The sequence below is a fragment of the Exophiala aquamarina genome (assembly GCF_000709125.1).
Source record: "Exophiala aquamarina CBS 119918 chromosome Unknown aczIA-supercont1.2, whole genome shotgun sequence".
In the NCBI taxonomy this organism is placed as follows: Eukaryota; Fungi; Ascomycota; class Eurotiomycetes; order Chaetothyriales; family Herpotrichiellaceae; genus Exophiala; species Exophiala aquamarina.
The window spans coordinates 1,324,322-1,336,949 of NW_013550586.1; the positions used below are offsets into that span (position 1 = coordinate 1,324,322).

Below are 12,628 nucleotides of genomic sequence, written 5' to 3' on the forward strand. Positions count from 1 at the left end.
GCTCTTACCAGTTACTGTGCTATTTGGAGTACCTCCCACCTCCCTCGGCAGGCGCCACCGCGGTAGCTCGATGATTTATAAAGTGTACAGCAAGCTTAGCCAATTTATTCGAGATCTCCTCACATCCGAAGTTCAAACCTGTGTCTCTCCCACAAAAGATTCAGAAGTCTATCGAAATCCACGCCACGACTGACGCACTTACAAGATGGCGATCTTTGATTTCCTACAATCAAATCTGCGCATATTCGACCTCTCTGTGCCCCTCGAAAATGGCATGCCGACTTCAGGCGCGCATCCTGCATTCCACCACGCCTTAGTGAGACGTCACGGCGACAAGTCAAGACCAGGTTCGGGCGGTGGCACCAGTGCGAATGATATTTTCGTGTCTGGAGGTCACGTCGGTACTCACATCGACGCGATAGGACACGTTGCGAGAGACGGAAAGCTGCATGGCGGCGTTGATGCAGTGGAGGCGACTCGAGGCGGTCGTTTCAACGTTATGGGCGTTGATACCATCAAGCCCATGGTCTGCAGAGGAGTTCTGCTTGACATCCCTGCTCTCAAAGGCGTGGAGCATCTCGACCCTGCCTACGGCATCACAGCGGAAGACCTTGAACAAGCGCTGGGCGACACAGAGATTAATGAGGGAGACGTGGTCTTGGTTCGGACCGGTTGGTTGAAACTCTACCATGATGAAAGGGCGTTCCTGGGCGAGGAGACCGGCGTTCCTGGTGTTACAGAGCCCGCTGCAGAATGGCTCGTCTCCAAGGGTGTTCGAGCGGCGGGAACAGATACGATGGCATTTGATCAGATAGTGCCTGGGCCAAAGAAACTGGCCAGGCCGGCACATGGTGTCTTGCTGTGGCAACATGCTGTGCACATCATTGAGCTTTTAGACCTGGAAGAGTTGGCTGCGGCCAGGATCAAGGAGTTTCTCTTCTTCCTTGCGCCGCTCAAGATGACCGGCGGAACGGGCTCGCCTGTAAGGCCCCTCGCAATTATAGAAGAATGATACGGTTGTTTGAATTGCTCGATTGAGTTCATTAGAGGTCTAGAAGAACGTCGTCCGTACCACAGGTTTTGTCTCAATACATTCTCTTCATTTGATCCTCTCTGCACCGCCTGGCACACATAGTCGCTCAGGAGTAATGTTTAATAATCTGTTATTTTATCTCGAGACGTACGCATTCAATCATCCTTGCTTCTGCTTTCCAAAAACAGAAAGGCCTTGGTAGTCGAGAAGTAAATCGTTCGGCTTGCTGAGAAAATGGAGTCCTGGAAGCGAGGCTTTGCCCCTTTACCAGACCAGGCTAATTGTAGAGTAGTGCCCCGACAGTCCGACAAAAGTGCACTTCGATTCCGGTCGGTGACGCATGCCAAGGCACTACTGCGGAGGGGGTTGGTACGAGTACCTTCAGTCCTGGAATTCGTCAAAACGCTGGTGACCTTCAATACGCTCTCTCGTCACCACTCCCACCATTAGTGCACTGACACGGCTGGAAAGCAGCAGTTATTGGCGGCTATAATTTTGGCTTGAGTTCGGCCGAGGTGGCTTTCTCCTCGTCCCAATACGATTAGGCTCCCATTCCGTACGTTCCGGCATGGTCACTTCCACCTCTGGAGTGCCTCCCGAATCCTTTGCCGACGGCCAGCTACAATACTGGGACTCGAGCTCACTCCTGCTGTTAGGCTTCTTAGCCGTAACCTCGAGTGCCCAGTGTGTACGATTCGGATACAGTACCGCTTTGATGCCTGATTGCTGATTCAGAACCAATCTGCTCGCCCGGGAGACAGCTCACCACCTCCTAGGCAATCAGTCACTGTTTGATATCTTCATTTGATTATTCACTTGTCGCCTCGGCCTGCAGTGGCGCTCGGCAAATCGCCCGAACGAATCGGCATCTTCTGATTCACTCCTACTTTCAGCACGAGAGCATATTGCTCTCTAGTCCTGGACTCCGCAGTGCTCACCATGAGGCCGAAAGCTTGTGTGAAATGTCGACAGTGGAAGACCAAGTGTTCGCTGTCCGAAGGCAGTACAGATGGCTGTTCGCGATGTCAGTCTCTGAAGATTCCTTGCGTGTTTGATGCAAGCTACAAACGCAACTCGAAGCGTATCTCTGTGCCCACAACGCCATCGGAGCCCCAGGAACTCCGACAAGGCTACACCGATATCAGAGCAAGTACTACAAGAAACAATGCTACTGCTCAGGAGATTGTGTTACCCACAGACTGGTCCACACTGGTGCCCACGAGCCTACCTAGTGATACTCCTCAACCAATCTCAAAGCCTCCAGAGAGCAGAGAGAATGGCATCCAGATTGGTAATGTCTCAATTTCGCCGGCGCAGGCAACGGAATATTTCAGGATTTACTTCCTGCGCTGTCACCAGTACCTCCCTTTCAAGATGGCAACCACCTCTCCCAAGGAGGTACGGGCAAGAAGCCCGTTGCTTTTCTGGGTCATCTGCGCGGTCGCGTCAACCTGGAAAATTCACCCCGAGCTACAGAGCATGATTAAGATGATGGTTCAAGGAACTCTCTACTCGACCATGCATACGGTGGACGCCGTTCAAGCTCTGCTGATTTTGTGTCTGTGGCCGTCACCAATTTCGTCCCTAAATGAAGACCCATCGTATTACCTAAGTGGTCTCGCGACACAAATCTCCCTACAGCTGGGACTGCATCGTCCGAGCCTACTACACTCTCACCAGTACTTGCAGGAGATGCTCTCTAGAAATGACGACACCGAGGTCAAATTGACCACCTGCCTTGCGTGCTTCGTGGTCCACCAGTTGCAGTCTGCCGCTCGGGGTCTTCCGCCGCTGTCGCAGGTCGACTTCCACCTCCTGAAGAGCCTTGATAACCCAGTCGTGCATCCTAACCTGTCACAGCTATGTCGAATATGCTATGTGATGTCGCAGACTACCGAAGCTATATGTGCCAAGAGCTCAACGCCGTCCGGGATGTTAGAACCAGACGCGAGGCTTAACATGGTGGGTTTATGCGACCAACAATTTGCAACCCTACAGCAACAACATCTTCAATACATGAGTGAGGTGGTTGAGATTGTGTTCCTGAATGCAAGACTCCAGCTATGGTCCTTCGCTTTGCTACCTGATATATCCTCTCTACAAGGGGCTCAAGGCTATGTCAGCAAGGCCCAACGAGATGCAGTCAACCTAATCGATCTCTGTTGCGATAGGAATCTAGCTGTGGCTCCCTTTCACATTCGACATGCCATGAGCTATAGCGGGTTTGTTCTCGTGAGCGCGCTACAATCACGGCAACTTGAGGATTGTGATGTGGCTCGACACAATCTAGAGCGCGTTTGTCAGGCGCTGGAGGCCATCAACTGTGGGCCAAACGATATATCCCACAAGGCCTCGCAAATCCTCAGGGAATTGCCAAATCTGGAGTACTCGACTGATCGACAGCCTATCCAGTCTCGGATGGGAGCAACTTTGCTGTATGACTCGCTCAGACGGTATTATGAGCACAAACATCTTTCTGACTCGTTGTCTCAGCAGAATGGGGACCAGATGCGCGCATTTGATCTCGATGGGATTGACTGGTGTAGCTTGAGTTTGCTATTATGAGAGGAATACATGCTTCAGAATGGTGGTGACTTTGTCTTTGACGAACGAGGAACACGAACCTTCAAAGAAGTACAATTCGTTTTCACTGTACATGCATGAGATGGAGTGTTAGTCTCGACCATTTCTCACAATCTGCCACTGTGCCAATCAATGGAGATGTGGCTGCTGCACTGTAGCAGCTCCACAAGATGCAATGCCGAGGTGATTGTTTCCGCTGTGGCCACCGCGGCTTCGTGCTAGAGCTGTCTTACACTGAGCCAATGACAAGACGCCTGCATCCGGCCAGCGCAGGTTTGCTGGGTGCTGGACCTGCGTTGATGGCCAATATTGGATTGGTCGGCCGTCAAAATATCCACATGGACTTGGAACTCAACCTGAATGCCTTTTCTCAAAACCTAGACCGGCCCTTGTCACCACATATTTAGGGAAAAACCGGACGGGCGAAACCGTTGGCCTTCACTTTGCCTTCGTCCATAAATAGGCACGAGGCTGGGTACGCGCCATCAACCAGCTCAGATGCCCTTGCCAGAATTATTGGGAGAGTTTACTCTTCGATATTGCGTCCACAATGCCAAATGATGCCAGAAATGCGAATGCAGCAGTTAGTAGAACGAGACAAAGGGATTCTACGAGGATCGCCTTGAAGCGGCATGGGCGACTTTACGTGCAGCGTCTCGTTCAAGATTGCTTCTGCCCACTAGGATAATCATAGGAACTCTGCAGCCAGCCCTCCGGCCTCCTTCAATCCACATCCTGGCGGCCCCCGATACCAGATACCAGACGCCTCCATTCTTGCACCATGATCCCGGAAGATTAGACCAAAGTCATGAGAAGTGAGATGTTAAGCGACTGATGTGCTGGATTGGAAGAGCGAATATGGAGTACCGTATGCCTACGCATCTTGATTCCTGATGACTATCCGTACTGTGCAAAATAGAGACCGCAATTAGATTCTCTAGTAGTCGCTCCAGACTGAGCCACGATTCGTCACGACCCCGAACTGAGGTAGCTCTGACTGGAGTGAACTGGTGTACAACCCGTACTCCTATGGTAACAGATATTTCGAGTCATCACGAAACGAAAACTAAGCGGGTACAGCCTGATTCTCACAATCTTGCCTCTCCCCCCACTAATCGAGACACAATAGCATAGGTAAAAACGTATTATCAGACGGGTGATTCTTCTCCCTGGAAACACTCGTACAAGGGACCAACCAGAAGAGCCTTAACTGGAGGCTGAGCACACTTCAAAAGGTGTACTCGGCCCACCTTCCATTTTGTGACAACAGATCCTTCTTCCCCGACCCTTTTCCCCGCGCCACCGCGAGTAATCGCTGCATCCCCCGTCTTACTCTGTAGGAGCAGGAAATATCTGCTGCAGTCTAAATACAGCCTTCTGGAATTCCAAGAAAGCTGGTTGTCGCATCTACATTACAGTCTCAGTATGAGATGTTCCATGATGGTTGAGAGTGACAAAAGGAGTTGCACTTGCCAAAGTAAGCGATGAGGCGTTGAGGATCGAGTGCGCGACATCGAGCGTGGAAAAATCCGGCTCAACTGCAGGTGAATTCCAGATGAGCTTCTGAGAATTAGCCTCGCATCAGCGGACGATTCTTATTTCAATAAAATGGACGCGTCTGCTTCAAAGCCACCAAGGCAGGCGACCGCCTGTAATTGGTGTCGCGCCCACAAGATGAAGTGCGATGCCGAGCAGCCATCGTGTCGAAATTGTCAAAAGCGAAGCATTCAATGTGTTACGACTGATCTACGACGACCTGAGAGGAGTGGTCAGAGAACAGAACCGAAAGGCCGACGTGCTAATCGCACTACTACGCCAATCCTCAGCAGTATTCCCCATCCTAAAACCGACGAAGACTACAATCCATTGACGATCCAGTTGGGGACACGCTCGACCACCCCGCCGCCATCCCCGACCAGTCATCTTCTCGCTCAAATTGAGCATGACAGAGCGATACCTTCTATTTTCACTACGCCCTTCCAGAATGGAGATCAGCACACGAGAAGGTCTCGGCGGACAGCGCATTCTAGCCTTGACTCCACCACCAAGGTGCCTCCCGTCAGCCCGACTAATGTGAGAGGGGACATGACCTCAGAGCCTGGGCTTAGTCCTCAAAACTCCGGGTTGCTGGTCGTTACTGACAAGAGCCGTTCTCGACTTCAAATCGTTGGCAGTGGAAGTAGTGTCTATGTCATGGCACATTGGCTGGATCTCTTCTTTGCGAAGCGTGATTACTGGCGTCCAATCTATCCCTTCTTCCAACAAGGACTTGCTTACTCCATTGAAGTCCCCTTGCCGTTTCTGAATTCATTACCAAGCCTGCCACCTCCTTCAAAGGCTGCGGAATATTTCTCGTCGTTCTTCTCACAACTCTACCCAATATATCCCATAATTGATCTTTTATCGCTGGAGCAATCCATTGGACTTTTGGGTCCCAAATTGGACCAACAGCAACAACGCTTGGCGCCTACGGATTATCCTGCTTTGGCATGTCTCTATGCTGTTTTTAGTATCGCTGCTGATGAACTCAAGGGTCGACCTACCAGCTCTGGTGCAATTTACCTAGAAGGCGCATATTCTCTGTACGCGCATCTTGTGGCCCTGCCGTATGTTGCGTCGGTTCAAGCATTACTTCTATTGGCAATAGTTTTAAGACACCGGAATAAGGATGGTGCTAGTCTGGGGACACTCGGGCAAGCAATTCGAATTGCACAGTCAATTGGACTGCACCAGTATATGCCCACCACCAGTGTGATTGGCTCTAATTCCGGAGGCAGCACAGTGGATGTCTCGGGTGTGACGGACCTCCACTCCCGCATATGGTGGACGGCATATATTCTCGAGAGAGCCATGGAGCTTGAAACGGGGAGACCATCTGCTATTCGAGACAGTGAGTGCGACCAAATCCGTCCCGCACCGGTCATGACTCAGCAGCGCCATATCCCTTCGTTCGATTACTTCGGATCTCTCATTCAGCTCGCTCAAATCCAGACGCAGATAATTGAGCTCTTCTATACGTCGAAACAGCGGCGTGAGACCAAAGAACTCTTACATGAAATGGGACGCCTGGATCGTGCCTTATTGGAATGGGCGGCTCGATTTCCTGAAGAGATAAGGTGAAACCTTGCTTCCGCTATCTCGAGACTGTCATTAATTTGCCATCTAGGCCTGGTCGAGATATCTTCTGTGCAGAAGAAGAATACCATCTGGCGACATATGTGACTTTGCAGTACCACCAAACGTGAGTCAGATCATCGGTGACCTTCCAAAATCTAACTAACACGACCCGTCAGGTTCGTGGCCTTGCACAGACCAGCTCTTATGTCCGCGACCCCCTGGCTGAGAAGTCGTGTCAACCAGCTTTGTGCAGATACACCCTGGCGCAACAGGTTGAGATATGCATTGTGCATCGGTGCTGCATCCGCCCGAGCTAGTCTGAAGGCACTCAACGACTTGCTACTCTATGCAAAGGCTTCTAGATTGATCACTGCGAATCAGACCTTACTCCTTATCCTCGTGCTTGCGATCTATGTGACTCGAATTCCTACGAGTAGGATGAATTCCTCGGATCTTGCGGTAGAGTACCCTCCATTGATTGGCCAATGGCAGTGCTAATGTCCAATCAGATTGTCGTCACGTTTGCTGAAGAGGTGGAGCGGGACTACTTGGCTATGGGGCAGGATATCGACTTTGCAACCGGTAAGCGAGACCCGTCCGAACTGCAACATCCCTTCCGCTGACGACATTTCCAAAGGACTGCGCATGCTACGAGCACAGCTGTCTGAGCATATCAGGCTAACAAAAGCAGAACTCGGACAAGCTTCATCCCCTGAGTGTGCAACGACAACAACCGAAGGCCAGCCAACTGATGAATCATCAATGGGTTTCACCCCAGATTTCGACCTGAGCAGTCTGGATGATGTGTGGCCTTCACTCTGGACCGATGACCTCAACGGACTCTACTTCAATGATACAAGTCAAGACGGCACCTTGAGCGCCTACTTGCTTGGACTGCCACGCACGAACAGCTGAACCAACCGCCAGACTGACCGGATTGCCGCGGTGTTCGCCCTCTTCCACCTATTATTTCCTGAACTATCCTGCTCCATGAACTCCTCCAATTCTTCCAGTACGGCAGGGAAAAAGTCCCCGTTATCTTTGCGCCACCTCCGGGTATCCCGCCGTTGAAACAGCACCCTTTAATTATGGCTGGAAACGCCTCTGTTCCAGAAAATCAAACCCCCGAACCCCATGGTGGACGGGTCGAAGGCAAAAGTTGAGGGCGTGGACGCTGTCCTGAATAAAATGTGGCCAAACGAGTGCAGATCTTCGGCACTGACCGTTAGGTATGAGGCTGCACAGTCGATTCAAACCATTAACTGCCGTTAACCACAGCGTTAAGCATTCAGATGTAATCCTTGAATTTCTTGTTCCAGGTCTGCTCTTTGCAATGGGCTGCAAAGGCGACTATCTGATTAAACACCGTGAAGGTGATTGCGCTTGACATCTTGAGATCATCGTCAGTTCGGCTGCTGTGTAGAAATAGATTGTTCTCACTTACTGTCAACCTCAAAAGCCGGGGGGTTGTCGCCCGCCAAAATACAAGCGGACCTTCCGTCTTCAACATCGAAAGCGCCAATCTGTTCATGCCAACAGACTTGGTAGATCCCAGACTTTGCATCCGGGTTTTGATGTTGTCAAATGGCATCGAAGCGTATCTGGAGAAAAATATGTTAGTATGGGGGGGGGGCGTGTTGTAGAGTGTCTTGCAGGCCAGAGGAGAAAGCTCACGTCGTCACAACGCCACTGAGCGCACCCGCCGTGACGGTAGCACCGACACCATCCATATCCCATGATTGCCGTATCTTGTCCTGGACCCACCCAAACGTTGCGAACCTCACAGCGCTGTTCGTTCCCTGTTTACACAAGACGGGCCCCAACCCGCTCCACAATTCTCTGAGGCCGTCCAATTGGACTATCCGCACAGTTGCCTGCGCCAGGTTCAGATTGTTGAGGCCCAGTCTACCTCCACCAGCGGCAGAGCGGTCGTGGATGATTTTGGTCTTCAACGCTTCGCCGGGCGTGACAACCAGTACCGACTCGGTCGCCCCCGCTGTGAGTCCCGCAAGGACGTTGCTCAGGCCAGGATTCGATTCACCAAATGGCGTTTTCCGAAGGAATGCTTGACTTTGTGTGAATGATATGAAACGAATGCCGCCCTTTGCCGCGTTACTGAGTGCAAGCGCGGAGCAGCCCGAGTAGAGACCGCGAGGCCCAGAGGTCTCCAAGGTGTGACGAAGCACTTGGAGAGAGGTCTTTGGGCGGTGCGCGAGTAACCCGGGGATTGACCCTGATGGCTGAGGAGGCAGCTGTCGACACGTCTTGATGTATTCCGTTGGGTACTAAAGACAGCCTCAGTAAGCAGACCTCGAACAACTCCAAGTACGAGAAGCCGCTAGAATCAAGCTGGGAGGAGGGGATCTCCTTCGTGGCGCGATGCTACCTGCATGTCGCGATCATTCTACTTACAGTGATTAACGTCTCAGCGGCTCCCGCGGTCGCTCCAGCAACAATGCTGACAACAATCGTTGGCTTGCCGTCCATAGTTCTGGTATCGGCTTTTTCCTGCTGTCTGGATCTTTTGCAAGAATGATCAGGGTGGTCAAGTCAAGAACGGTATCCGACATGTTGCTAGTCTTCAGGTGGCGCTACGGATCCAACCATCTTTATTAGTATCAATGTTTGCGAGCAATTGCTCCATTCGTTGGATTGATGAGATGTCCGACCTCTCGCTTCGTACAACGACAGCTGAGACATTCACGAATCGGAACTATTAGGCGCGAATTTGCTCAGGAAATACAGCCCGATGGGGCGGCAAATGGAAGACTTGCGCTACGAAGTACTTCCATCGACGAAACTACACGGTGCCCACCTCAATCTCATGCGAACCCGTATTGGCACTACGCCGCGGAAGTTGACCGAGCGTTGAAAAGCTTGCGGGTGAAAGCGGGGAGGCTCAGCGATTAGGCTTGCTGAGTTAGAAGAGCGGCTGGCAGGTCAAAATCTTCGGGTGGGGCTTCGTCGTCGCCGAACAAGGCTGCCAGAAGAGGCGTCCCGTTTGTAGGTACTCAGATCACGGAGACCGGTTAATGCACGTGCGGACCTAACCCTCCGTCAACGATTGAGTCGCCGTCTGAACTTCCGCATCAAGGGGGAAAGAGGCAGCCTTCCCGTCGTTTATGATGGGCTTCACATGCGAAAGCACTTTCTTATCTTCCCGCAATGGCGTTTGCTCGGTTCGCAGGGGATTTCACTAATTATGTAGCCTCACATGCTCTCAAGGTATTGGTTTGAATAAGGCCAATCGAGGACGAGACCCCTGCCAGAGGCTCATCATACACCACAACACCAGCAAGCTACTCTCATTGATGTGGTGGCATTCAATGCGCCGCACCGACCTAGACATCCAACAAGCATAGGGAGTAAGGGGTGGCTCGGTCAGCGTCCGTGCCATATAGCGGCCACGGAACAATGATTTTCCATCTCGGTCAACTTCCGTGAAAGCCAAGCCCGCCCACCACCGGACTTGTGGAGCCGGAAGAGAATTGTATGGCTTGTTTGAACCCTGTCCCAGTCTGGGGCCATCAACCCAGCGCCACATTGCTTAACCAGCATAATGGCATGAGCCTCGCCACTAAGAAAATGCTTCGGAGTCTTGTCCACGCTTGACATGTCACATTCGATATCTCATTCGAGGTGTGAGAATCGACCCCGGCATTCGAAGCGATGCTTCATGCCATCGATTTTAAGTATTCGCCATTGTAGTGACGAGCAGTACTATAAGAATCCCCCAGGTTTCCCCCGTGGGATTCTTTGCTCCAATTTACACATCCTCTGACAGAGTTCCACACTTTCTCCTCTCTCAGTATCACCGATTCCATCAAAATCACAGGAACAACCTTCGACTTCTTCCAACATGGGTGTCTTCAATCACAAAGAGGAAATGGCAGACACGCCTAAGCAGGTGCTCAATTGGCGTCTCTACTGGTCCACCTTCGTGTTTGGCATCCTTGGTGCCAGCCGAGGCCTCGATGAGGGACTGGTGGGGGGCATGGTCGGCATGAAGAGCTTTACACATGAATTCCCCATGGAGCTAGGCACCAAGAACGAACAGGCAAACCGAGAGTCCAATATCACCAGCATGGTCCAGCTTGGCTCCATTGTCGGCGCCCTTCTCGCATTCGTTCTCTGCGACAAGATTGGCCGTGTCCGCTCACTTCAGGCCCTCTGTGTACTTTGGCTTACTGGCTTCATCATTGTGGTAGCCAGTTTCGGCAGCATTGGCCAGATTCTCGCAGGAAGATTCATCGCTGGGACTGGTATCGGGATGACCACCGTTGTGGGCCCCACATTCCTCGTCGAGGTTGCTCCGAAGGCCATTCGAGGCATGTTGACCAACATCTTCGCCGGTTCAGTCTACCTCGGAGTCATGGTTGCTTACTTCAGTAACTGGGGCGCCGCTATCAACCTCCCTAGCACCACCCGAATGCAATGGGTTGCCCCCCCAGACCGCACATATTGGTTTCTCAGGGTAAGTCACCCACCTTCCACGTATGCGCCATCACTAATTGGGGATGTAGACTGCTTTTCATCCTCTCCTTCACTGTCAATGAAACACCGCGCTGGCTCACTATGAAAGGAAAACATGAGCAAGCACTGAAGAACCTCTCCGTCCTCAGACAGCTACCCGAAGACCACCCCTTCGTACAGAACGAGCTTTTGGATGTTCGTGAACAACTCGAGCGTGAAAGAGAGGCCACCATGGGTTCATCCAGATGGGGAAAGCTCCGTGAGCTTGTCATGATCCCTTCCAATCGATATCGGTTCATGCTCGGCATCATGTCGCAACTGTTGGGTCAATGGTCAGGAGCCAGCGCCATCACGATTTATGCGGCCCAGTTCTTTGCGGCATTGGGAAAGACCGGGCAGTCTGAGAAGCTGTTCGCAACCTGCATTCTTGGTGTCGTCAAGCTATGCTCTGCCTACTTCTGTGCATTCTTTTTGATTGACTTCTTCGGCCGTCGGCGATCGCTCTACACCGGTATCTGTTTGCAACTGGTGGCCATCCTGTACGTGGCAATGTATCTCACCATGGTCCCACAAGATGCCCTCAAAGATGGGCTATTAAGTCCTTCGCAGAAAAGAGCCGCTACCGGTGCCATTGCGGCAATTTACATCTCGGGTTTTGGATGGGTAAGTTGTGGCCTGTCTTGATCATACAACATACGCTAACAATTTGCCAGGCTATGGGCTGGAACTCATTCCAATACTTGGTCAACGCCGAGGTTTACCCCATCAGGCTGCGTGCTCTGGGCTCGTCGCTGGTCATGTGCTTCCATTTCGTGAACCAATTCGGCAACACCAAGGCGGTGCCCACCATGCTGCTGGACATGCGCACCTACGGGTTCTTCTACTTCTGCACCATCGTTTGCGCTCTTGGCCTTGCTTGGGTCTGGTTCTTTGTCCCCGAGACCCGGGGCAAGTCACTCGAGAGCATGGATGCGCTGTTCAGCCTTCCATGGCACCAAATCGGGCGCAACGGCAGGAAGCTCACCGAAGGAATTGGCTCACACACGGATGAAGAGAAGTGGATTGATAATGAGAAGAAGAACACGGAACTTCAGCAGGTTGAAAACGCGACTTAGTAAATGTATCGGCATGGGATTTGCCTCGTAGATCTGACTGACTGGCAATGATTCCTATATGGCATCTACTATCATAAACTGACAGTACAAACGCTGTACAACCAAAATTCACAAGGGTTTTATAATGCTGACCAGCACCAGTTGGGCAAAGATGTGCAATGTTCTCAATAAATACCATCTGCTCTACTCCACCTTCCAAGCTTAGGAGACGCCTTCGACTTACTTTCTTATCCTTCCGCAATCCATCCATAGATTCATATCAGGCCTGTACTATTTCGAGACCCCTAGGCTACACTCAGTATCATGC

The 12,628-nt window shown here is 51.6% G+C and overlaps 5 protein-coding genes across 5 annotated transcripts; 4 read left to right on the top strand and 1 right to left on the bottom strand.

The window, feature by feature from the left end:
• Positions 1-205: 205 nt before the first annotated feature.
• Positions 206-1,012, top strand: A1O9_02312 (uncharacterized protein; the record flags this gene model as incomplete). The annotated part of the gene is made up of 1 exon (XM_013407887.1): positions 206-1,012. One exon carries the CDS (start codon positions 206-208, stop codon positions 1,010-1,012), a length of 807 nt encoding a protein of 268 aa, XP_013263341.1.
• Positions 1,013-1,972: 960 nt separating this feature from the next.
• A1O9_02313 (uncharacterized protein) lies at positions 1,973-3,598 on the top strand (the record flags this gene model as incomplete). The annotated part of the gene is made up of 1 exon (XM_013407888.1): positions 1,973-3,598. The coding sequence occupies one exon, from the start codon at positions 1,973-1,975 to the stop codon at positions 3,596-3,598; it is 1,626 nt and encodes a 541-aa protein (XP_013263342.1).
• Positions 3,599-5,290: 1,692 nt separating this feature from the next.
• Positions 5,291-6,736, top strand: A1O9_02314 (uncharacterized protein; the record flags this gene model as incomplete). Its single annotated transcript, XM_013407889.1, has 1 exon — positions 5,291-6,736. The coding sequence occupies one exon, from the start codon at positions 5,291-5,293 to the stop codon at positions 6,734-6,736; it is 1,446 nt and encodes a 481-aa protein (XP_013263343.1).
• Positions 6,737-8,021: 1,285 nt separating this feature from the next.
• Positions 8,022-9,220, bottom strand: A1O9_02315 (uncharacterized protein; the record flags this gene model as incomplete). The annotated part of the gene is made up of 3 exons (XM_013407890.1): positions 8,022-8,334; positions 8,408-9,018; positions 9,146-9,220. 3 exons carry the CDS (start codon positions 9,218-9,220, stop codon positions 8,022-8,024), a joined length of 999 nt encoding a protein of 332 aa, XP_013263344.1.
• Positions 9,221-10,592: 1,372 nt separating this feature from the next.
• On the top strand, positions 10,593-12,321 carry A1O9_02316 (uncharacterized protein; the record flags this gene model as incomplete). The annotated part of the gene is made up of 3 exons (XM_013407891.1): positions 10,593-11,227; positions 11,257-11,869; positions 11,920-12,321. The coding sequence occupies 3 exons, from the start codon at positions 10,593-10,595 to the stop codon at positions 12,319-12,321; spliced, it is 1,650 nt and encodes a 549-aa protein (XP_013263345.1).
• Positions 12,322-12,628: the final 307 nt, after the last annotated feature.